This window comes from Dendrobates tinctorius, unplaced genomic scaffold, assembly GCF_039654945.1.
Source record: "Dendrobates tinctorius isolate UK_male_01 unplaced genomic scaffold, ASM3965494v1 ptg000293l, whole genome shotgun sequence".
NCBI lineage: Eukaryota > Metazoa > Chordata > Amphibia > Anura > Dendrobatidae > Dendrobates > Dendrobates tinctorius.
Window position 1 is genome coordinate 17,433,131 of NW_027361960.1, and position 23,937 is coordinate 17,457,067.

The following is a 23,937-nucleotide window of genomic DNA, read 5'->3' on the forward strand; positions in this document are numbered from 1 at the left end:
GCGTAGCCAAATATGAAAAATGCCAAATGTAAATAAAAATGGTATCACTGAAAACGTCATCTTGTCCTGCAAAAAAGACAAGCCACCATACAGCGGAAAAATAAAAATACCATAGCTCTCACAACATAGCACACAATTCCCTTTATAAATTGTTTGCATTGAAAAAGTGGCAAAACATGGAAAAAAATTTTACAAAAATGTGGTATCGTTGTAATCACCGTGACCAGAAGAATAAAGTTATCTTATCTCTTTTACCACACTGTGAAAGGTACAATAATAAAAAAAAATTCCTGAATTGCCAGTTTTTGGTTATTCGGCCCTCTTAAAATCTTAATAGAAAGCAATCAAAACTATCCGCAAGAGGTATCAATAAAAACGTCAACTCGACCCGCAAAAAACAAGCCCACACATGACTGAAATATAGAAAAATTATAGCTCAAAATATGGCAATGCAAAAACTTTTGTATAAAAAAACATTTCTTAATGTCTAATAGTAGGCAAACAGGTATCTTTGTAATCTCACACAGACTTAAAGAATAAAGAGATGTCTAATCACTTATACAAGGAACGTCGTAAAAAATAAATAAAACAAATTCATGATCTACTAGTGAATTGTTCATTCTGACTCAAAGATCTCAGTTAAGGCCCCGCCACACTAAGCGATCTCGCTAGCGAGATTGCTGATTTTGTGACACGCCAGCGAGATCGCTGTGTGTGATGGGGATCAGTGACCGCCCCCCCCCCCCTGCCGGTTATCGCTGATCGTGCTCGAGCGGCCTGGGCCGTTTTTCGATCGCTGGTCTCCCGCTGCCCAGCGCGCATCGCTGCGTGTGACAGCGAGGCCAGCGATCAGCGACACTGGTTGCTAATGTAAACGTTGGGTATCCAGGAGCCACGGCTCCTGGATACCCGCTGGTTTCCAAGGTAAACGTCGGGTATCCAGGAGTCGCGCGGCTCCTAGATACCCGATGTTTACCTTGGAAACCAGTGTGTACGCCGCTTTCCAAGGTAAACAGCGGGTATCCAGGAGTCGCGCGGCTCCTGGATACCCAACGTTAACATTAGAAACAAGCGTCCAGCGTCGCTGGTCCTGATTGCTCGGGCTGTCTATGTAACAGCTCACCAGCGATCAGCCTAACGATGTCCCAGCGATCCCATCATGTCGGATCGTTGGTGGGATTGCTGGGACATCGTTTAGTGTGATGGGGCCTTTAGGCTTGGCTCACATTTTTCCTGTGCTGTGCACTTGCACCGGGTTTCTGAGTAGATCTCTGAAATACATGATTCAGACAAAACCTCTGGTGAAATATTCCATATTCCATATAATGAGGCAGATTGAGACACTGGACGCTGTCTGGCCTGTGATACGGCGGTATCCATCTTTTTAAAAATGCAGTTGACCACAGTTTTCTGCACCTCTGAAAAGAAAGACACTGCTGAACAGAGGCCAGAGTCCCGAGTAACTTTGCTGCCTCATTACAGTGAATGGTTCCCTGGGGGCTTCATCTGAATCACATCATTTGGAGATTTAGATAGAAACCCTGATGTCAGTGCTCAGCATAGAGCACAGGATAAATATGTTACAAAATGTTATGTAAAATGTTCCCAATAAAAGCTTCATCCACAAAAAAGCAAGGCCCCACTCTGGTCTGTCATTGCCAATGGAAATAAAGGTGGCTTACACCTTACTGGTAACACAAAAGGTTCTCAAAAAGTGTCCCCCCTCCCTTCTGAGCCCCACAGCATGCCTTAATCACATTTAGCATCCAAATGTTTGGCATTTCTGTTATGAGACCCAGCTTAATTTACAGGGTCCATGTCTCCAGAAGCACAAGCAGGGCATAACGTATGGGCACTACAATGTAAGGGCACTACAGTGGAAGATTTGCAATTTTCACTCCGTAACATTCACTACTGCTAGTTTCTGGCAAACACCCATGGAGTCAAAGTTAATTGTAACTACTGCTGTAGATAAATTCTTAGAGGGGTGTAACTGCCATAATGGGGTCACTGGAGGGGGATTCTGCTCTTCTGGCACTTAGAGGCTCTATAAATGGAGTCCTCAAACTATTTTATGATGAATTGTACTGCAAAAATAGCACTCCTTCAGTTCAGAGTCTCTTTGTTTGGCTCATCAATACTGGACAGCCACATATTGCCACGTTTAGCAGAAATTAGGTCTCAAATTTTAGTGTCATAGTTACCCAATTCACCATTTGAATATGTAAAATCTGAAAAAAAAAAACCCAAAAACGCAAAACCTGTGTTATGAATGCAGCATTTTTACTGCCAAGAGAGAATATTTTGAATGCAGAAAAATAACAGTGCAAAAAATGCTTCCCGTGAACATAGTCTAAAAGGTAAAATCTACATCCAATTGCACATAACACTTTTAGTATTTGTGTCTTGTAGCTGGTCTAGCCTATTACTTTCCATAGACTATTTTATAGTTTAATTTTACCTTGTAATTTAGCTGACACTTAGACATCAATCTACTTTATGAGCCTTTCAACATTAAACCTGCTGATTAAACCAAGTTTAATTAAAGAAAGACCACAATGTTTCACAAAGCAAAAGGAGACAACTTACCCTAGTTATTATTTGTGGACAAAGCAACATATCAACAGAGAATATCAGATTAAAATTGGGCAAGTTATGTTTATCATTCTGAAAGTAAAGCTGCCCATGGCTGGTATCTTACCGACTGGCTCAAAAACAGAGCCACTGTTATTAACAGTGCACAATCGTAACACAAAAAGTCCACAATTATTCCGTAAAACAAAAAATAAAAAAAATTATGTATGTATATGCACACACATGTACTGTGCAATAGTTTTAGGCAAGTGTGGAAAAATGCTGCAAAGAATGCTTTAAAAAGGAGTGTCACCACATTTGACCTATCTAAATTAATATGTTCTTTACTACACTGAAGATTGTTCTTAATGACACTGGCTGTATGTTTGGGGTCATTGAATAAATCTGAAGTATCTACCTCTATTTCTCAGCATTGAACACACCATTAGTCTTGACCAAATACCAACTCCCATTTGCTGAAATACAGCCCCAAACTTGCAAAGATCTTCCACCATGATTCACTGTTACCTGCTGACACTCATTCTACTGCTTTTCAAACAAGTTATCAAACTGCCTTTTGATACAAGCAAATACGGTATTTCAAATCTTGACTCAACAGACCAGGAGACCTATTGCCATTTTTCTGCACCCCAGTTGCTATGTTTTCATGCATAGTTGAGTAGTTAAGCCTTGTTTCCCTATTGAAGGTATGTTTTTTGGCTGCAATTTATGCCATGACGAGAACTTTTCGCCAGACTTCTCCAATCAGCAGATTAGTGAAACTAGGTCACACTGGTTACAGCAAGTTCTGAGCTGATGGCACTTCCAGAAATCTTTAGATTCTGAAGAGAAGTTAAAAGCATAATGGGTCTTTCCTCTGCTGTACTTTGCTTCCTTAGATGACCACTGTTACCATGGTCTTCAAAGTTGCACATTTCTTGATGACCTCAATGCTAAGAAACACAGGAACATAGTTATCTCCATCATGCAGAGGTGGTGATGATGCCTTAATACAGACACGATCTCATTATCGAGCATTTGTGATTTCATAAATAGACAGAAGGATTTGCACAAGCCTATGTCCTAAGAAGATCTGCGGTTTTGAAGAACCTCCTTTCAAAAAAATATGTGCAAGTGTACCAAGCAGAATTGATGCTATGATGCGGTTTTGACGTCAAAGGGTGGTCACACCGAGTATTGATTTGATATAGATTTCTCTTTTGCCCACATTATTTTTAGCAATTAAACTATTACTACCTCAATTTTTGAAAACATTTGTAAAACATTTAGGTACATGTGGAATAAATGCCATACAGTTCTGTGTGCTGAATATACAATTTTTAACATTGAAATAGCAACACCTAGAAGGAAAATTATAGAATTATGATAATCACAGAATTAATAAACATGTTAACATAATTTTTCTTCAAATTAGGAAACTAACAATTTTTAAATCGAGTTATTCAGTACCGAGTATGAGTATTACATGCAGAAATACATGCCCTTTCACGCCTTGGCATACTATCACTGAGAATAATGGTTGTCTGTGGAATGTACTGCTATGCTGAACACACGAGTATGCAGATCATCAAGATCTGCTGCTGAAAGCTCCCTTTGCAATGTCTTCTTTCGTTGAGTAATCCGAAGGCGCTGCAGGTCATGATAGCAAGTTCAGGCTATGATGACTGCGCACAGTAGCACAAAAATGCAGACTGGCATTATTGTATTGAAATATGGCTCCTTGAACACCTGTAAAAACCAAATCAATTTAATTCTTGCGTGTAAATGTACTTGGACTGAAGACCAGAGGAGTCCGGGTACCATACATTATGCCAAATACCACTCGTATAATCTGTGCTTACTTGGAAATGACTCTCCACCCAGTCATGCAATATAGAAGAAAAAAGTGGATTTCCAAGGCACCAGACAATCTTCAAATGTTTTCTTGATTGCAGTATATCAAATTTTAAAAAATGCTCTAAGTACTTGTTATCCATATAAGTTAATTTTTTGCAATAAAGAAAACATTTTAAGATTTCCTGGTGCCTTGGAAACCTATTGTAGCCCACATCATAGTCCTGGGAGCAGGTCTGGTGTGAAGTCTCCTCGTGAAGGAGTCTTCCTCACAATACCCACAGTCTCCAGACATCATTGTGTCCAAGACAAAAGCAAGACTCCTTACAGAAGCGTAAACACTTAAGCCCCGTCACACACAGCGATCTCGCTAGCGAGATCGCTGCTGAGTCACAAGCAAGCTGGTAACCAAGGTAAACATTGGGTTTCTAAGCGTCGCGCGGCGCTTAGAAACCCGATGTGTACCTTGGTTACCAGCTCCCTGCACCAGCGCGCTGGTAACTAAGGTACGCAGTGGGTAACTAAGCGTCGTGCGTCGCTCGTTACCCGCGTGTCGCTGTCCTGATCGCTGGTGAAGCTGTCTGTTTGGCAGCTCACCAGCGATCATGTAGCAACACACCAGCGATCCTGACAAGTTCACATTGTTAGGATCACTGGAGAGTCAATATGTGTGACGGGGCCCTTATGCCAGCCTCTGGGTTTCCACATAGACACCCCATGAGAAATACCACAAAGAAGCCTTTACAAGGGAATGGTCAAACTGATTATGGTGTGGGGTGCGATAATGTACGGTAGCCAGACTCCTCTAGATACAATCATTTCAGATACATTAACAGCATAACGTTACATTGATTTGGTCATGGAACCAGTAGTACAGCCATTTCTCCTAAGTGTCCAAAGAGTAGGTTTTCAACACCTCAACGCATGGCTGCGTATCGCTCATACTATTTTGAGCAGACGGTATGACCGAAAATTGCTACCATGGCCTGAAGCATGTCTTTACTTGTCTCCCACTGAGCATATGTGGGACATCATTTGTTGGCAATTGCAAGTAGAGTCACCTGCAGCGGATCTAGAAGATTTTTGTGCCCAGCTGCATTCAGTGTGGAAGAACATTCTTCAAACAACCATTAACCATTCATTGCATGCCAAAGAATGAAAGTGCATAGTATGTGCAAGTGCTTGGTGCTCATTCTCAATTCGGAATGATCAAGATGTTTTTCAAAATATTTATATTTTTTCTTCATATGCAAATCATAAACAAGTCTATTGATCCTGCGATTGCTAAAATTCCACGACTTTCCTTTCTTGGTGTTGCAATTTCAATGTTGAGGAGTGTATGTATATGTATATTTGGAATCCCAGATTGGAGCTAGCTTTGCTTCCTTTTTCTTATGCCCAGATGCTGTTCTTATACAGCACTGATTTTCATTACGACACTTAGAATGGATTATAGGAAGTGGAATTCCAAATGCATATTATAGTCTCCTGCTTATGATTGACTGGATTAGGACGAATGCCATAGGCATTTGCAAGACAGTGCGTAAAATAATTATTGAACTTGGTGAGATTACAATCATCTAAAAAAAGGATTCAATGTTCCCTTCTTCACAAATCCTCAAAGTTTTAGCTTATTTGCATAGTATTGTATTTTAACGTAGTTCCAAAACTCAAACAGTGACTGGGTAGGAAAGTATTCGCACAAACTAATCGCTTCGGCAACAGTATGTATTTAACGTCTCACAAGAGATGCCGCAACATAAATCCATCGCAAAACATGGTGTAAACCCATGAGTAGTATTCTAAAAAAAGGAACAAGTATGCTTACATGCATCAGGATAGTTTACAGAAAAGAAATAGATACCAGACACACTGAGAATTATAGGGGAAATACATTTATGGAAGGTTCAGAAATATACAAGAGATTAACCAGGAGGCCAAAATGTAATGTAGTCTGAATGGCATTTTAATTATTTCTACAATTCAGATGAATTTTGTTGGTGGCCAATTTTAAATCTAAGCACAAGAGAATTTTATAGTAATGCTTAAATGGCCACTGTTGTTACGAACCAATAGTATTCTAAAAAAAATAAACTTTGCAAAATAAATTAGTCAGAATTCCCCTTTCTTGGCCACTTCTGCTCCCTACCACCTACATTAATAATTTATGCTGAATTCACAAATTCATCTTGAGATGTGCAAAGATTAAGATAGAATAGAGGGGGACAGAGACATATGTAGCTGCTTCCAGTATTTCAGAGCTGGATGGACAGCTGCACTGCTCAGTATAGCTGTATGTTCTTCATAATGCTCATCACAGGAACTCAAACAACTGTAGCTCAAAAATTCTCTAAAATAAGTGGCGCACATGTAAAAATTAAGTTCAATGATTGACAAGCTGGAAAAAAACATTTAGAGATGTAGCTTATAAAAAAACAGCCACTACCATTCACAGAAAAATTTACAAATATGGCAGCGATTATGAGGGTTAAAGAGTACACTCTATTGTAGATTGTATAAAATAATGACAAGAGACCAGAGATGAGTGAATCTGTTGAAATTTGAATTTGCCGACTGCTGAATATTCTCCAAAAAATTCCATACGTTCATCATCTCTATAGGGGACAGTAGGCTGCATTCAAATACAAAGCAAATATTTCAGCTACTTGAGATTCTTTTGTTAAAAGGACATGTCACAGAAAAGTGGAATAAAATATTGTAGAATTCCTTGATGATCTTTTCCTTATAGGCTGAACTAGATGGACATAAGGTCTTCCTTCAGCCTTCAAAACTATGTTACTATGTTATAATTCATGCCAATTAAATGTATATTTCCCCATTTGATATCGCTTACTGAGGGAATTGTAGCTCAAGTATAATTTCCTTCATCACGAAGCCAGATGGAGAATAAGACTTCATCCCTGCAAGTGAAGTCGTAACGCCATGCATCATATAAGGACCACACAATACCTGCAAATGAAGTCAATTTACTACAGGGAAGAAGCAGATCTCGGCTTCATAACTCATTGCCTAAGGCCCTGTATTTTAGAGTGCCTGAAGCAGTTGATTTCACTTTAGCTGACTTGACCGCTCTTGACAATAAGGCCCTCAGGGGGCTAGTGATTGGGTCTTACATTTTCCTCCATGCATAAGGAAGCACAGTGAGTACCATGTAAATCAGTGACTTTAAAACCAGAGGACATGGATAAATGTGCAGGAAGTTGGAATAATAGCCCACGCTATGAACATAGAAAATGTGTGTGTCTTCCAGATTTAATCAGTGTTAAATTGAATAATGTTATAAATAACTTGGAGCGGCAGCAACAAATATAGTGTCAAAAATCAATTCCATCTAGAAACCTCATTTTCATGCTTAGTTTCTGCTCATTTCCTGATGGACAGGGTTGCCTCACACACTGCTGACCTGCAAGACAAAACCACTATGTCAGCAGTGAAGGTGCAGGGTAGAGCGGTAAAGAACATCATGTATCGTTTCCAAGAAATGCAGATGACCACACCGTGATTCTACACATTAGCGGTGTGGTCCATATACTGGAGAAAACGACACCACTGAGGACAGGAACCCTTGGACTGTATGATAGGTTTATATAGATTATACACATCATATTCTAAGTATACATACTTCTATTTTTTGTGCCAGAATTAAACCCCAACACCTAGACCTAGGATATTTTCTGACACATTGTCATATCTCCTGAACATTACCAAGCAGCACCTTCAAGGTCAAGTGTATTTATGAGGGAGCAAACGTTTCTCACAACAGTCATAGCTGAGTGAAAACCGAGCAGAGTTGCAGCTTTTATTTCCAGACTACAGGTCAGACAGCTGTGTCCTTGTTGTCGTGTGATAGCTGGTTCGGAAATATCACATTCATAGGGCTTGTACAAAGCAAGCAACAGATTTTAATCTCTAAACTGGCCTGACATAATCTGAAGTTTACAGAATGCAGACATTTGTCAAAGCGTCATGTATTATTTCTCCCAAATACAAGGAAAGCCACAATTCTTTTATGGTGAATTATTGCTGCAATTGGAAAACACTAAACAAATAAAATCAGAAATAGAAATGAACAAATCGATTCGATGCAAATTGAATTAGTGTTGACTTAGGAAATTCACCTTTCCTGGAAAATTCACAATATTTGAGATTCAATTTGTGCAGATGGCAAAAAAGCATGCTTCCATTTTACACATAGCAGAAGACTGCATCATCTACAGAAAGGTGACATGACTCGAGGTGTGGATAGCAACTACTGCCCCATAATGCCTTACAAATATCACATCACATAGTATAATGCAGCCAAACAGGAAGGACTATCATAGCATGCACAAAAGCCACGTCAGGCAACAAAGCAACCATTTCAGGTGATGAACATGATAGAGCTCACAGCTCTGCAAAAAGAGAATGGCGTAACATACTTGCCAAAGACTTCAGACAGCGATACATTGTACAACTGAAGCATTGAGGAGATTGAGGTAGTAGTCTGACCAAATAAATTAATAGAGTTCCATGTTATTGATCAGTGAGATATGCTGTAGATGGAATCCGTCCTGCTGTATTTGAATTTCAATTGAATATTTTTTCTTCACTAGAAAGCATCAGCAGGGCAGCACAATATTTTTTTACAAGGAGAAAAAAGTGATATCAGAGTCAGTTAGTGTGCGCCTGCTTGTCCAGGTTACTGTTCTGAATTTTTGCATTTCTTTCACGGAAAGGGAGGGTAGGAAAATTATTTAAAAGAAAAAAAATATAAAAGAAAATTCCCCAAAATCTAAATGTTTAAATAGAATATACATTTCACAGCTGTCAACATCACATCAACAGAGCAACTTTCTGTAGGTGCTCCCTTTTTAGACATGTACCTACCATGCATTTATTTTTAAGCCACTATTTGGAAAGGCGTTGAATTTTGTTAAATAAAAAAAAACGTAGACCTTAAATTACGCATGCCTGTTTAAGGCTATGTGCCCACGATCCAGAACTAGCAGCATATGTTCGCTGCGTCCAAAGCGCTGTCTTCTATTGAATGCACGTAAATATGCATGTGCTCGCCGCATTCAATACATTCTATTTCTAGAAATCCCATTCACTATGCTGTAACATCTGGCCACTGCGAGTTTGAAGCTGCATAAATAAGTAGCGTCAAAACTGCAGCAATTCATGATCATGGGAATATAGTCTGAAACGTGCAATATAACAATAAATGCCACATTGCAGCCTGCTGCCACATTTTCTTTTCTGTATGTGTAACTACCTAGCATTTCTTACCAAGTTCCTTCTCGCAAATGTTGAGTAATTTGGGTTAAAAAGATTGTCAAACATTCATATTATACAAAAAGTGGCAATGGACAATGTAATGAAGAATGAAAGGAAGCCCATATCATGGCTAGAAATGTGGGGAGCCACTAGCAGAACAAGCAAATCCAGCCATCTGGGCAGTAATTACCAAACACAGGTCAAAATTGGCCACCTTTGTCTCTAGGATGCAAAATAATGGAGAGGAAGTGAAGGGAGATATGGAACATATGGCACATTAATTGGTCGCAGTTACCTCTGACAGCAACATCATCAGTTTGAGACAGTAATCTGCGTAGAAAGGTCTGCATGACCACAAATGATTAAAAGGGATAATTTTTAAACTGTTTAGTATAGAAAAAAAAACACATGAAAAGTATGTCAGTACGTTGTTCTATTAAATGGGCCATTGGTTACTACAAAGTTACCATCCGTTTCTATGGTGAAATCAATAACATACTAAAAGGCTAAGCTTGTTTGACCTGCAAAGGGAATGGATACAGTCCTAGAACACTTCAGAATGTTACAAACATCTCTTCATAACAATTAGGGGCTTTGTGGTATTTTGGTACACTGCAAATCAATTCATTTGGGAATTTAATTTTTTGGAATGGCATTTCGTAAAATCTTATCCGCAGTGCTGGCACTGTAGAATGCAAAGGACTTTATATACAGAACAGTTTGGATAGAAAATTAGCTGTGTACCTGATAATTTGGATAGGTTTGAAATACTTGTTATGGTAACTTCTGTTACGGGATTATTTCCCAAATCATAATATAGACACAGTTTTCGGTTCTTACAAAGTTAATCATGTTTCTGATTCACTAATTTGTAGCTATAACCCCAATAATGATGACCCTCCAGTGGGTGCTCTACCCTCCACACTGCTTATGTATCTGTCCTCCATTTCAGCTACCCCATGATGAAGATGCCATTATCACAACTGAAAAGAAGCCCAAAATGAGAAGGCAGGGTCTCGGAAATAGGACATTTATGTACATAATTTAAAATGGCATGAGAATTTTTGTTGCCATCTAATTCAGAGTCCAACTACTCCAATATGTATGCTATATTTTACAATATACCATAAGGCCCATATCTTCTATAAAGGGCAAGTAATCAACCCTGTCCTCTGCAGGAGTACATTTTTTTTTTTGTTAGTGTTCCAATCATTTCTTTGTGTATGAAAAGGAAGACATTTATAGATCTGCACAGCATGCATAGATTTCTCTATGCTACAATAGTTAAAAAAAAACAAACAAACTGCGAAACTTAGGAAAGTCACAGAAGAGCGAAGGTCAAAATAAGGTTGTCCTATAAATCAAGAGTGCTCCCTGCTGTGACACTGATGCACCTCAGCCCGACTCCAGCTGTCTTAGGGTGATGTCTATCTTGGTCATTTTCAGCATAATGCCATGTAAGTAAAGGTACTGTCACACTTAGCGATGTACCAGCGATCCCGACCAGCGATATGACGCGGTCAGGATCGCTGGTACATCGCTAAGTGGTCGCTAGTGAGCTGCCACATAGGCAGATCTCACTAGCGACATCGCTGGGGACGGGGATCGCTACTTACCTGTCACACCAGGCGATCCTGCGTCCTCCCGCCCGGCTCCACGCGTCGCTCGTCCTCACAGCAGGAAGCGCCACAGGAAGCTGACGACGAGAAACAGTCCAGGACGTTCTCGCGCGATCAGCGATAACCAGCGGGGGAGCCGGTCGCTGGTAAGTATCAGACACAGAGATATCGCTAGCAATATCGCTATAACGTCACTAGTTATAGCGATATTGCTAGCGATATCTCTTAGTGTGACATGCCCTTAACAAAATTGGAAGCTAAGTGGCCATTTCCCATACTCTGGATGTAAGTGTTGTAGTGCAGAACCTTCATTTCCACCGGCAAATACATATCGAAAATATAATGCTTTAGCAACTAAATAAGCCTAAATATTGTAAGTTTGTAAAAAAGTATAAAATTCCAATTCTTCAGATTAGCTACAATAACATTTTTGCAATCTAATTTTATTGTATATACACAAACACAACCAATTATACACCAAAATATACCAGACAGTTCATTTCCTTCCGAAAACTAATGCAGACGTATCCTGTTTTATTTAAAACCAGACAACCCGCGCCCACTTCCCACATTCCTGCTTTAGTGGCAGAAAAAGGCACAAGCGGCATCAGGCCAGAACCTTACCAAACAGACATTGCTGTACAGCTCCTGCTGCTCTCAGAGTGGGTTAAAGAGGAAAGGAACTCCTTTTGGAGTGCCAAAGTAATACCCCCACTGTTACAATCGTTTCAAAATTCCAGGGAGAAATTTTAAAAGGCGATATTTCTTGGAAAGCAAACATACAGGCCTATACATGCAGCAGAGGTGGTGTGTGGTCACAGGTATGGAGAGGTGGGATCACGCCAATAAATGTGTGCGACCAAGTAATCTATATAGGTCTAGTGGTGCAAGTCATGGCTTCCTAGAAGACCAGCTAGCCATAGCGTGCCGTGTACATACAGGGGGCCAAGGGGCATCTCTCTCTCTTCCCTTGGAACTGTCCGGTACAAATGCCGACATGGAAGTTCGGGTTCGCTCAATTCTACTGTTGGGCTCTCATTAACTGGCCAATTTGTGCATTAAGCATCTTCATTTTTTCTGTAGCAACATTGCAGTTCCATTTATTCTATATTTCAAATTTGCATATTATAGCCTTCACATATTTTCTATGGCCGTAATACAGCTCCAATATTTTACATTAATTGTTTTTAGCATTTAAAGAGCAACTATTTTCTTCTTCGACTTATTAAAAAGGAACCTGTCATGTCCCAAAGTTATTACCCTGCATATAGAGAGCTAACTCAACAGTGCTCCAATGCTGTCCATCCGCATTGCTTTATAGTGAGGCTATGAGGAGAAAGTGCACTCTATTTCTCCCTGGAGCCGCTGGCTTTCAGTCATAAAGACATGCACGGATAATCTACAGTTAACCGATCAGCACACAGTGAGTGGCGGCTATAAGCATACCCTGGCACGTTGATTGATTGCTGTGCAAGGCAAGCTGTCAGTGTCGTGGCATCCTTATGGCTGCCACTCACAGTGCTTTCAGTGGGGACTGTAGTTGCTTTGGAAACAACTATCTGACTGAAAGCCAGCTACAGCCGGTAGGAATAAAGATCATTTTTTGGGTAGAAGCGTTCAAGTAAGGTAGGCGGACAGCGTTTAGATTAACAGCATTTGGGGACATGACTGGCACCAGTCCAGCAGCAGTTTGTTTGATCCGTTAATGCCTGCTAGAAACGTACATATTGTACAGAGAATAGAGCATGTACGGTAAGTGCAAACAACCTGTGTAATACAGTGCCTGCAGAAGATACATTGCCTGCATTATCAGGCCTCATAGCAAGCAAAATCTACGCACTTACAGAGGGGTTGTTCACCTCCAGGGTCAATTTTCATTATTTTTTTTTAATGCATGTACGTGGGGCTAAAAATTATCACCATTTTGTTTCCTTGTACATATAAATGTGATGTTGCCTGAGGTCAAAAGTAATAATAATAATAATAATAATTTTTATTTATATAGCGCCAACATATTCCGCAGCACTTTACAATTAAGCGGGGACATGTACAGACAATAAATTCAATACAAGTTAAGACAATTCAAACAGTGACATTAGGAGTGAGGTCCCTGCTCGCAAGCTTACAAAGTAAACAGAGGAGCTCAAAAAAGGACAGTGAAAAGTGTCACAAACTTTCCTGTTAAACCATTAGAAGGAGACATTGCAATACAAAGAATATAGATGGCAAACTGCAACATTTTTAACGAAACCCTTGTTACAAAAAATTGTTTTTAGCAAAAACTACATGCATTTAAGACAAAAAAAATTGCAGCTACACGTGGCCAACCCCCATAATTTACCCTCCATTCTCCCAACAAGTGCACACCACTTTCAATTCCATCCTTGTGATCTGCACCGAGCATTGCTGTTTTCTTCCCTGCCTCTTCATACCCATGTTAATGGGGCGATTACCAGGCAGGGGAACGATCTCCCAGGTATTGTATTTATTGCTGTAACCCTAGGGGACTATAGAAATATATCCAAAGATTTCTTCATAAATTCCTTGATATTGATTTCATGGGAAATTCTAATGGATGCATTATGCACCTCTATAATGATGGGGAAACCTAAGGGAAGGAAGTAAATATACAGTTGGAAGGACGGCGGTAACCAAAGAGTTAATTACATTCCTGATGAATAGTGATATGACCACGCACCACATTTAATGGAATCCAGTAAAGTGATCCGATCAGAGTCTAAATGTAGCCCAGTCCAACAGTGCAGAAAATGCCAAAGTATAAACTCATGCTTTCCCACCCACGTATACATATTGCTGGCAGGCACACAATATGCCCAAACGTTACAGCCTGCTCCTCTAGCTGCGCCTCGCCTAGACACAAAATCATATGCTTCAGCTTAGAGTAAACAGCAAAGTGAAAAGCATTCAGCCGCTAATCACCCTTCACCAGAAGAGGAAGGGACAGGGGGATCAAGATAAGTAATGCTCAAGGCAGATCACGAGGGCACAAAGGAAAGCAGGTTTGTACTAAAGGCCCTTTTACATTTAGCGATGCACCAGCGATCCGACCAGCGATCCCACCCGGTCAGGATCGCTGGTGCATCGCTAAATGATCGCTAGTGAGCTTTCATACAGAAAGACCTCACAGCGATTCAGCAGCGACGCAGCGCACGATACTTACCATTCACACACAGCGATCCTGCGTCCTCCCGCCCGCCTCCACGCGTCGCTGGACGTCACAGCAGGAAGTCTCAGCAGGAAGCGCCCGACGAGAAATGGAGCCGGACATTCTCGCGCGATCAGCGATGGACAGCGGGGGAGCCGGTCGCTGGTAAGTATCACACATAGCGATATCGCTAGCAATATCGCTATAACGTCACAAAACCAGTGACGTTTTAGCGATATTGCTAGCGATATCGCTTAGTGTAAAACCCCCTTAAGATGCAAGGAGGGGAAGACTGGGCTCAATCATTCCCCCACAAATATCAGGTTACGACTATCCTAGAAACCTCACTCTGCTGCATGGTAGAAGCATATTGCACACACCGCCATAGGTGAGGAAGTGGTACCACTGAACTGCGTAGCCTCGGAAGCCATCAGTGAGAAGACCACATCTGATCTGCCCCAAAATGTATCTTTTCCACCCTCGTCTGGGATTAGAAAACATGCACCATGAATAGATAAGTAAATCCCAACCCTGGCACTGTATACACTATGCCATTATCCTTGATATTTTTGCAGCCTAAATCTCTTCAAAGAATACTCTTTCAGGCAAGCAAAGAAGCGGCTCCATCTCGCTGTGTTGATACATTAATCTGTAGGTGTGTGAGCTCTAATTTCACATTTCTACTATCGGAGAAATACCACAGTGTCATGTCTATATTGCTGGGATAGAAAAAGAAATTGCCTTTCTTTCTCACACTCCGAAAAAGAAAAGCTGAAAAGAAAAAAAACAATTTAGCAGATGTCACCGTCTTAGGCTTATGGACAAAGTATAGCATTAGAACCTGTGAGATTGAATAGACGTCTGAATGAAAATGTGTGTCATTTGCAACGTCTACATACTTTCTCCATACGGGCAAAGAAGGCTTTCTGCTTCTAAAGCGCAAACCCTTTCATCTGAATTTAGAAGGAAAAAAATAAATCAAAATCAATATTATGTTAACACACTACAAGGCAGTCTGTAGAACTAAATATACATTATAAATATACGCACACACACATACATATATATATACACTCAGTAGTTTGCAAACGTTTTAGACAGGTGAGGAAAAAGAGCTGCAAAGTAAGAATGATTTCAAAACTAGAATAGTTAATAATTTAACACTTAACAAAATTCAAAGTGGATGTACCAAAGAGAAGATGTACATAATCAGAGATGCAGTACTCATCTGTGCGACCGGCTGGCACCTCTCCTCCCCAGCTCCAGGTAGTACAGAGGTATACTGTATCTCCGATTATGTATTCAGATACTCACCATTCTACAAACTGTCCAGGGAACCTTTCCGGGTGTATTTTTTCAGACTGATCTGTTTCCATTTGTTTGGGGTATTTTACGTAGACAAAAAACCAAAGCAAAGTTCCGCTTGTGATATATGCAACTTTGTGGGTGTCATTTAAGTAGACACAAAAGATGTAAGGCTCGATATAAACTGCATCTGAGCACAACAGCCAGTCCGATACTGGATAAAAATGCATATGCTAAATGTATCCATTAATACAATGATGTTCTTAAGGCCTCTGTTGGGTCATTATGCTTACCCATTTAGAGAAGTGCAAAAAACTGGGCTTTCACATATACAAAACCAAAAAGTATATCAAGTATAGGGTTTTTATTTTTTTTTCACCCAATTTTGAGCAACATAGCTCACTTGCAAGCTTTCTGATGAAAATATACAGTGAGCACATACCTGACGGAAAGCTCAAATGTTGGCTATACAGTGCTTACCTAATTAACACTTTATCCTCACCAAAAATGTGTCTTTCTTCAAATAGTGAACCATACTAACCAAATGTACTTCATAGCTGGTCCAATTGCGCCAGAAAAAAGTTGAAGAAAAGATGGTGATAAGACTCTTAAGAATCCCAATGAAAATTATTATGCCAAGTGTACAGTTTCTGAAGACAGAACTGCTTACATAAACATTACACAGAATTGGTTGATAGGCCCGGGGCCCATGAGACGTTATACACCACACTAGGAAAAAAAAATATCACCTGAAGCTCCTGTTAGCTGACATATATCCACTGAACCTTAACATGCTGCTTCAAAAATGTAGCATTACTTTAATGGCTTGCTTTAGGCCCATTGGAAATTCTCGATCATCCTTCACACCGCTGTTTAAAGGGTGTTTAGTTTGGAAAAGGCTGCAGGAAGGTATACCCGTACAGAGACAGAGGCTGAATGGACAATCAATAAAATCTGACTTGCAAGTTGCTTTGTAGTGGCTAGCCACGTAAAATGACCTTTCCATTCAGGTAATACAGCAGTTACTTAACTCAATGATTCTGCTTATGAATGAGAGCAGCAAAGAAAAAGAAATGGAGAGCCAGAACAATGGGACTTTGAGGACAGTGTGGTTTATGGGTATACCGAAATAAGGGAATATACATGCAACAAGTCACTGACTGCTATAAAATTATATACAATTGTACAAAACATCAGTGCCAGAACATCATTTTCCATTCTGATTGAAGAATAAACCCAAGAAAAAAAAGCCTACGAGATTGTTGAGTTTGCACCGAAGACCCAATAAGATCATGGATTTCCAATTTTGGCCATATCAACTTTAACAATTTGTTGTAGCAATATTTAAACAGGATATGTCAGCAGATCTAATCATTATATAGATCACCTACCCCTGATAAGAGTGGTGCACTTTGCAAAGCCATCCCAGAATAACTCTATAACCCTTTCTTATGAGCATTTTATGAGTCCAGACGCACAGTGCCAGATTTTAGGAGTCCAAGAGAATTCACGCTGCCGACTCCATCCCTGCCCAACTAGCTTGACTGAGCACCATTCACTGTCCTCGTCCCTGCTCCTGCTGTTGAATTCTGGCATTTGCACAGTAGAAATGACAGTCTCTAAAGCACTACATGAAGATCTAGTTTGTGTTCCAGCAGTACTGTCCGCGAGGACTAACAGGTTCTAACACCATCTGCTGCAAGAATCCTGCACGCCAAGGGTAGCTCTGCACATGTACATTGTACATTTGGTAGAACACGGTATATGAGCCCAGACTACAGAAAGCTGCCTGCCGTCAATTACAGTACTGTGTGCGAGGTAAAAGGATTCACATATTTGCTGGGAAAATGAGAATATACATTTTAAAAAAACAAAAGGCTAGCCAGTCCCATTGGCAATAAATGGAGTCAAGGCATGAAATGTGCACCTACGGTCCATTCAAGACAAGGCTGCAGAGACCCGTTCTCTGGGTTCCAGCGCTCAATTTAAGGATTGCCGGGAGTCCCAGTGGAAGAATTCAGTGAGCAGCAAGTTATCCCTCAACTAAGATAGTGGATAAGCTTTTTGGGAATAACCCTTTAAAAGGTGTGGAGTTTCACCTCAACATTCAAATGAAATAGTAAGTACTGTGAACTGTATTTAAAAATTTAAAACAATACCAAAGTCAATGATTTAGACAGATATTTCAAGCAGAAATAAGCTCAAACCCACCAACCATCTGTATGCAAATTGCCTCTTCAGAGAAAAAGAGGACTTGAACTCTATAGCACCACCTGTTGGTAGTAGCGATCCTACAAGTCACAATCAACCCTTTAACGAGTCTTGTAATATGACTTAGGATAAAAGCCAAATCAGAATCTCAAATCTGTAAGAACCCAAACTGAAGACTAAAAACATCCAGATCAAGTCACTGGCCACGCTCATGCTTGGGTAGCCTGGGCAATAACCATACTAATAGAAGGTGAAGGGCCCAATATCAGTCAACACAGTAGACCATGTTCCACTGCAGTCACAAGTTATATGTATTTTGTAACAAAAATAAATTCACTTACTGCTGGAACCAGCAATTTTTTCACTTCTTCCACTGCTCTTCTTAATTTAATTTCTGCTCGGTTTTGGGCATCCTCCACTGTGATCAGTACATGCAAGTCTTCATTCAGATGCTCCCAGTTTGGTTTTCCTCTATTTTGTTCCTCCTAGAAGTAAAATTAGTAGTAAACATATTAAAAAATGACTTCCAAACGCATTAAACACTTGTCACACTATATTTTTACAACTTTTAAATGTAAATTGTACATTAGAACTATTTCTGCCGCCATGGATTAAGTACTAATGAACATTTCACAAACTAGAGATATACAGATCAGCAGCACATGCACAGCAATAAATTAAGTTTTACCTGAACTTCTTGGTTTTCCTTTGTTAACAAGACCAGTAGCCATCCCCATTATACCAAAGCCAACTTGTGCATGGATGTGATAACTAATACAACTGGATGGGATACCATCACATATAAACATTACTGTCCATATTTTAAAGTGACATCACTTTTAAAGGACACGTGGAACAAAGGCAACCCTACACCAATGTCTCTACCTTGTACAAGTCACTCCTCTGATTTCCAGTTTTCTTAAAAGTTCACAAAGCTGTGCACAGTGCACCACCTACTTTCTTTTTATTCCTTCTCTATGTTTACAACTCCATCTGTGCTCTACAGACTCACAATCTGAAATTATCCTCTAATACACTCTCCAAACCTTTTTGTGTTATGCACCAATTAACTAGCATGCACTACCCAGGAGACGCAAAGTAATGGCTAAAGTGTATATATATATATATATATATATATATATAAAAACAAAAAAGAAACGATGTTATAACTGCTGGTCGTGAAGGCTGTGCTTGCAGCAGCTCAGTCACCAGTGGTTCTCAGCCTGGACAGTCCCATCCATCTTGGCACCGTCCAGGTTGAAAACTGTATCCCCAGACATGGATTGTGGTGTGGGACAGAACGACGGACAGGTGAGGGATATGGTTATTTAATATTCTTGCTTTATTACAGGAGACGAGGGCTTCAATGGAATGGGAGTTAGGTGAGTATAACACTTTTTTTTAATTCATTTTAAATAAAAGAGGAACAGTGCACCTTAAATACTTGTGTATAAGCCAAGATATTCAGCACATTTGTTTGTGCTGAAAACACCCCCCTCGGCTTATACAGGAGTCATTGTCCAGAAAGCCGGCGGGGGAGAGGGAGTGGCAGAGCAGCAGCAGGAGCCGTTGGCTGCGGTTGTAACTGTGCTACTGCTAAAGAAAAATGAATTTTCTTTTCTCTTATAGCAGTGACAGGTGCAGCCACCGACTTCCAGAAGACATCATACTCACCCTCCTCTGCATCTCCGTTGGTCTCGGCACCAGCAGCTCATCCTGTGCTGTGGACAACGTGGCACCGCTCATTAAAGTAATGAATATGCACACGTCTCCACTCCCATAGGTGTGGAGGCATATTCATTACCTTAATGAGCGGGGCCATGTGATTGTGGGAAAAGCTGCTGGTGCCGAAACGAGATCCAGCGACTGTGCGCAACCAGGACATAGACCGGGGGAGCCATGTATACAATGACAGGGAGCCGTGCATACCAGGACAGCGATGAGGGGATAATGCATACCCGGCTTATACTCTAGTCAATAAGCTTACCCATTTTTTCGTGGCAAAATTAGGTGCCACTGCTTATACTCGGGTCGGCTTATACTCGTGTATTTGGTATTTTGTTTTATGTCAAATAAAAGACTTTATACTTGCCGAGTGTTAATTTTCAATGTAACTATAAGATTAGTAATGGATAGGTGTCTTATAGACGCCTCTCCATTACTAAGCCATGGGTTTAATGTCACAGGACAATACAAAGGTAACAACCCCACAAATATGAACCCCACTTGCCACCACTACAGGGCAAATGGGAAGAGTCAGGCAAAGCGCCAGAATTGGCGTATCTAATAGATGAATGTTTTCTGGGTAGCTGCGGGCTGCTATTTTTAAGCTGGGGAGGGCAGTATCCATGGACACTTACCAGCCTGCAAATACCAGCATAAAGCTGTCTGCTTTAGCAAGGCTGGTTGGCATAAATGGGGGGACCCTATAAAAACTCAATTGACAGCGTGGGAACTGTGGCTGTCTGAGCGGTGGTAATGATTTTACCACCGATCATAAGCAGTGTCTGCCGTGCTGTCCCAGAACAGTAACAGAGTTCCTGGTGAAGTCAACGTTCAGAGTCCGTGCCAGTACAGTAGGTGTCGGGTACGGACGCCGAACTTTACTGTTCGGGTTCACTCATCTCTACTTGCAACATGTCAGCAAAAATGTCACAGGACAGGTTAGCCACCACGGCCCTAGATAGGTAGCTCTTGTATACCAGTCACTGCTTTATATGAATCTTTGGATAGTTTATTCTGCTATGACAGCTTGGGTATGTATAACCCAGTGTAACCCAAACAATGTGAAGTGCTTTTGGATTACACTGGAGCAATAAATATATATATATATATATATATATTTATTTTCTTTAGGGCTGGGGCAAATAGGTTGATGCAACCCCCCCCCCCCCCCAGACTGCTGCACAGTTTATGATTTTTCCATCCTTGCATTTGTAAGCCCGCAGTGAAGCTTCGATTTAATAGCTTTATTTGACATATAAAACCGCCTCCTGTTTATCTTTATGAAGAAAAAAAAACTTGTTCAGGTGAAATTTCATTCTGTAGATTCCACTAGAGAGCCGCCATCATCCATAACCCTAGCAGACTGAAGATGAGGCAACCTTCATCTGAGCAAGACACGCTTTATTTGATGTAAAGTGATTGGGCTGTGTGGTCACTATTGATCGCTACAGCTTGAATCATGCTGATTTATTTATTATTACAAATGTCTGCTCATCCCTCGAGAGTCCCCACTGCAGGCCTTTATTTGTATTCCCCTCTAGCATGTTTTCTCTGTGACCAGATGAAGCGCACATCCCAATAATGGCAACAGATTACTAAAGCTGGACAATCCGATTTGTTGTTTAAGAAATAACAAGTATTTGGAGTCAGTTTAACTGAACCTGTACAGAATGGGTTAGCTTTGCTAAATGATTAATAAAATCCAGGAGCCGAATCCCAACGTGAACAGTCACAATGTAATCTTCCACAAAATCATCTGCCAGAAGACATTTGTTGTACACGTTTGCTTATGCAGCTTGTCAAAGTGAGCGTCCAGGATCATTAGTGCATTTCCTCCCAGCAGCTTCTTCTTGGACTCTGAATACTACACACATCCCCATGTAATCAGAAGGGGAGCCCATAAAATGCAATGTGCTGTATAGAAAACACCAGATACGTGGTCATTTATGGCAGGAACCCATGCCATTTTCAATCATAACCATTCCTAAGCTGCCCATTCACACTAAAGAAAGTCAAACAAACTGGTAGATTTTGTTGGGAAATGTCAGCAATATGTCTGGGGTGTCACACTGTTGGGATTTCAACCTGTGTGCTCTATTGTTCTCATGTAAGAGAAGACCTCTTCAGAAATCCCTAGCTGCGGCTTACACCCTTCTCCCCACTGAACATACTTGGATGAGCAGAATTAGTGTGTATGGAGGGTTCCACAAGGAATAATCGGTGGGCAAATAAGCCAACATCTGGTGTAGTGTCACTAAAAGGGAATGTGTCAGCAGGTTCTTACCCTGTAATCTGAGAGTAGCTTGATGCAAGGGCTTAGAGCCCTATTCCAGCATTGTGTTCCTTACTGGGCTGTGTTTTACTCTTTCAATACAATTAGTGTTTTATTAGCAGGAAATCACTACAAGACAATCTGCATCATAGTCCAACCAGTCCATCAGCACTTTTAACAGCTTTTTGTCAAAATTCATTGTACAAAGGAAGCCGTCAATCAGTGGTGTGGATAGGGCTACATAGGGCTCAAGATTCCCAGCACTGTTTTATCAGGAGCAGAAAACTGATCAAATCACAACTGCTACACCCAGTAAACTAAGTGACACATCATTGGAATTACGGTCTCTGTCCCTATGTGCTGCTGTCAGATGACATTCCCTTTAAACGGGACACCGTTCAGCAGGGTGAATGGTCACTTACACCATACATTTGTGGGCACGTGGTGAATAAGCACATTTTAGTCCTGCCAAGAGGTGGCACTTAGCTGTACATAAAGGCCAAACTGCTTAAAAGCAACTGAGTTCAAATGTGCAACACCCCAAAAAGGCAATCAGACACAAGTCCAGCTACCTAGTAATGCATGGTGAGGCCTCATGTTGCAGAAGGCTGTATTGCAGGAACACACAGCCCCTGCAACCCATTACTAAATAGGTGTAGAAACCGTGCCTCCATCAATAGTGACATATGGCATACATTACAGAAATATTGCATTACTGCTGAGAGAGAAAAGGTTTCAATATACAGTGTCCAATGGAACACAGAACATTTTGCGTCGTTGTCACACAAAATCAACAAGAAAATAAAAAAAGCTTCTAAATTCGGAGGCATGTCTTAAGCTCCATGTTTGCTCTACATTCTCTACACTTGGGCAAGTTGAATGCTTCTTCGGCCAACAGCAATTTCTACCGACTCCCCTCTAACATGTACGCTCGACCTACAACCTGTTCAAACCTAATATGTCTCACAGCAACACAAATCACTTCTCTTTCCCAAGGGCTTCCTGAATTCCACTGGAAACAAGCCTAAAAGGTTATGGGGGGAGGCCAAATGCCACGGTATGTACGAGACACAGCGTGTCTGATCTAGCACAATATGGACTGGCGATACAATGTATATTTAATGCAGGGCTTGAAAATGGAGATAAGATCAAAAGACAAATCAGAGAAATATTTGGGAATGCGGCAGTGGTAGTAAGGCACGTTTCTAAACTTACATTAACAAAAACATTGTTTGATGTTACGCAAGAAGAAATGAACAGTCGGAAGTTCCATCTTTGAAGTTTTCTCAAATTGCAAAAGCTCAATGCTCCTTCATACTGGAAACAGATAATCAGCTGATGCATAGAATCATAGAATCGTAGAGTTGGAAGGGACCTCCTGGGCCATCTGGTCCAACCCCCTGCTCAAAGCAGGATTTGCTAAATCATCCCAGTCAGATGTCTGTCCAGCCTCTTCATCTAGAAAGCTTCAGACACAAAGCTCTGCGTACATTGGAGGATTCCAGGAAAATTCCCAAAATAATTCAATGCAAGGCAAATACGATTATCACTTGCAGGTAATTCCTAGCACATAAGGGAATATTGTTGAATTATTAACCTAATTAATGTGAGTTAAGAAAGGAGCAGAACTCACTAATTGACTGCCAGTGTGATGTGTCCAGCACAGGGGACCATAAATCACGTAGAAGGAAACGCAAAATTGAAAAAGTGGTTTATTCAGAGCTCATCATGATGTAGTTAAAGCAGAAAGCACAATACAGATCTATTCCTTACAGGCATACATCGCACAAAGGGTTTCTTTCCCTACTGAGCCAAACTGCCAATGGAATCCCTCTTGCATAGATTCACTGTGTGCATCTGCCCTTCTATTAAAGATAAGCACGAGGGCTAGCCCAGCTCACTCGCCATCGATTTCTCACACAGGACGCTTATTT

General features: G+C 40.7%; 1 protein-coding gene across 7 annotated transcripts in view; it reads right to left on the reverse strand.

Annotated features, from left to right (window-relative positions):
• The window catches only part of QKI (QKI, KH domain containing RNA binding), a 190,062-nt gene that overhangs the window by 44,338 nt on the left and 121,787 nt on the right, over positions 1 to 23,937 (reverse strand). For all 7 annotated transcript variants that reach the window (XR_012226900.1, XR_012226902.1, XR_012226901.1 and 4 more), the window contains one exon: positions 18,348 to 18,491. Coding sequence is in view for 4 of the 7 variants with exons in the window: in XM_073560170.1 (XP_073416271.1) it covers positions 18,348 to 18,491 (144 nt within the window). In the remaining 3 variants the exon portion in view is untranslated. The remainder of the gene's footprint in view (positions 1 to 18,347; positions 18,492 to 23,937) is intronic.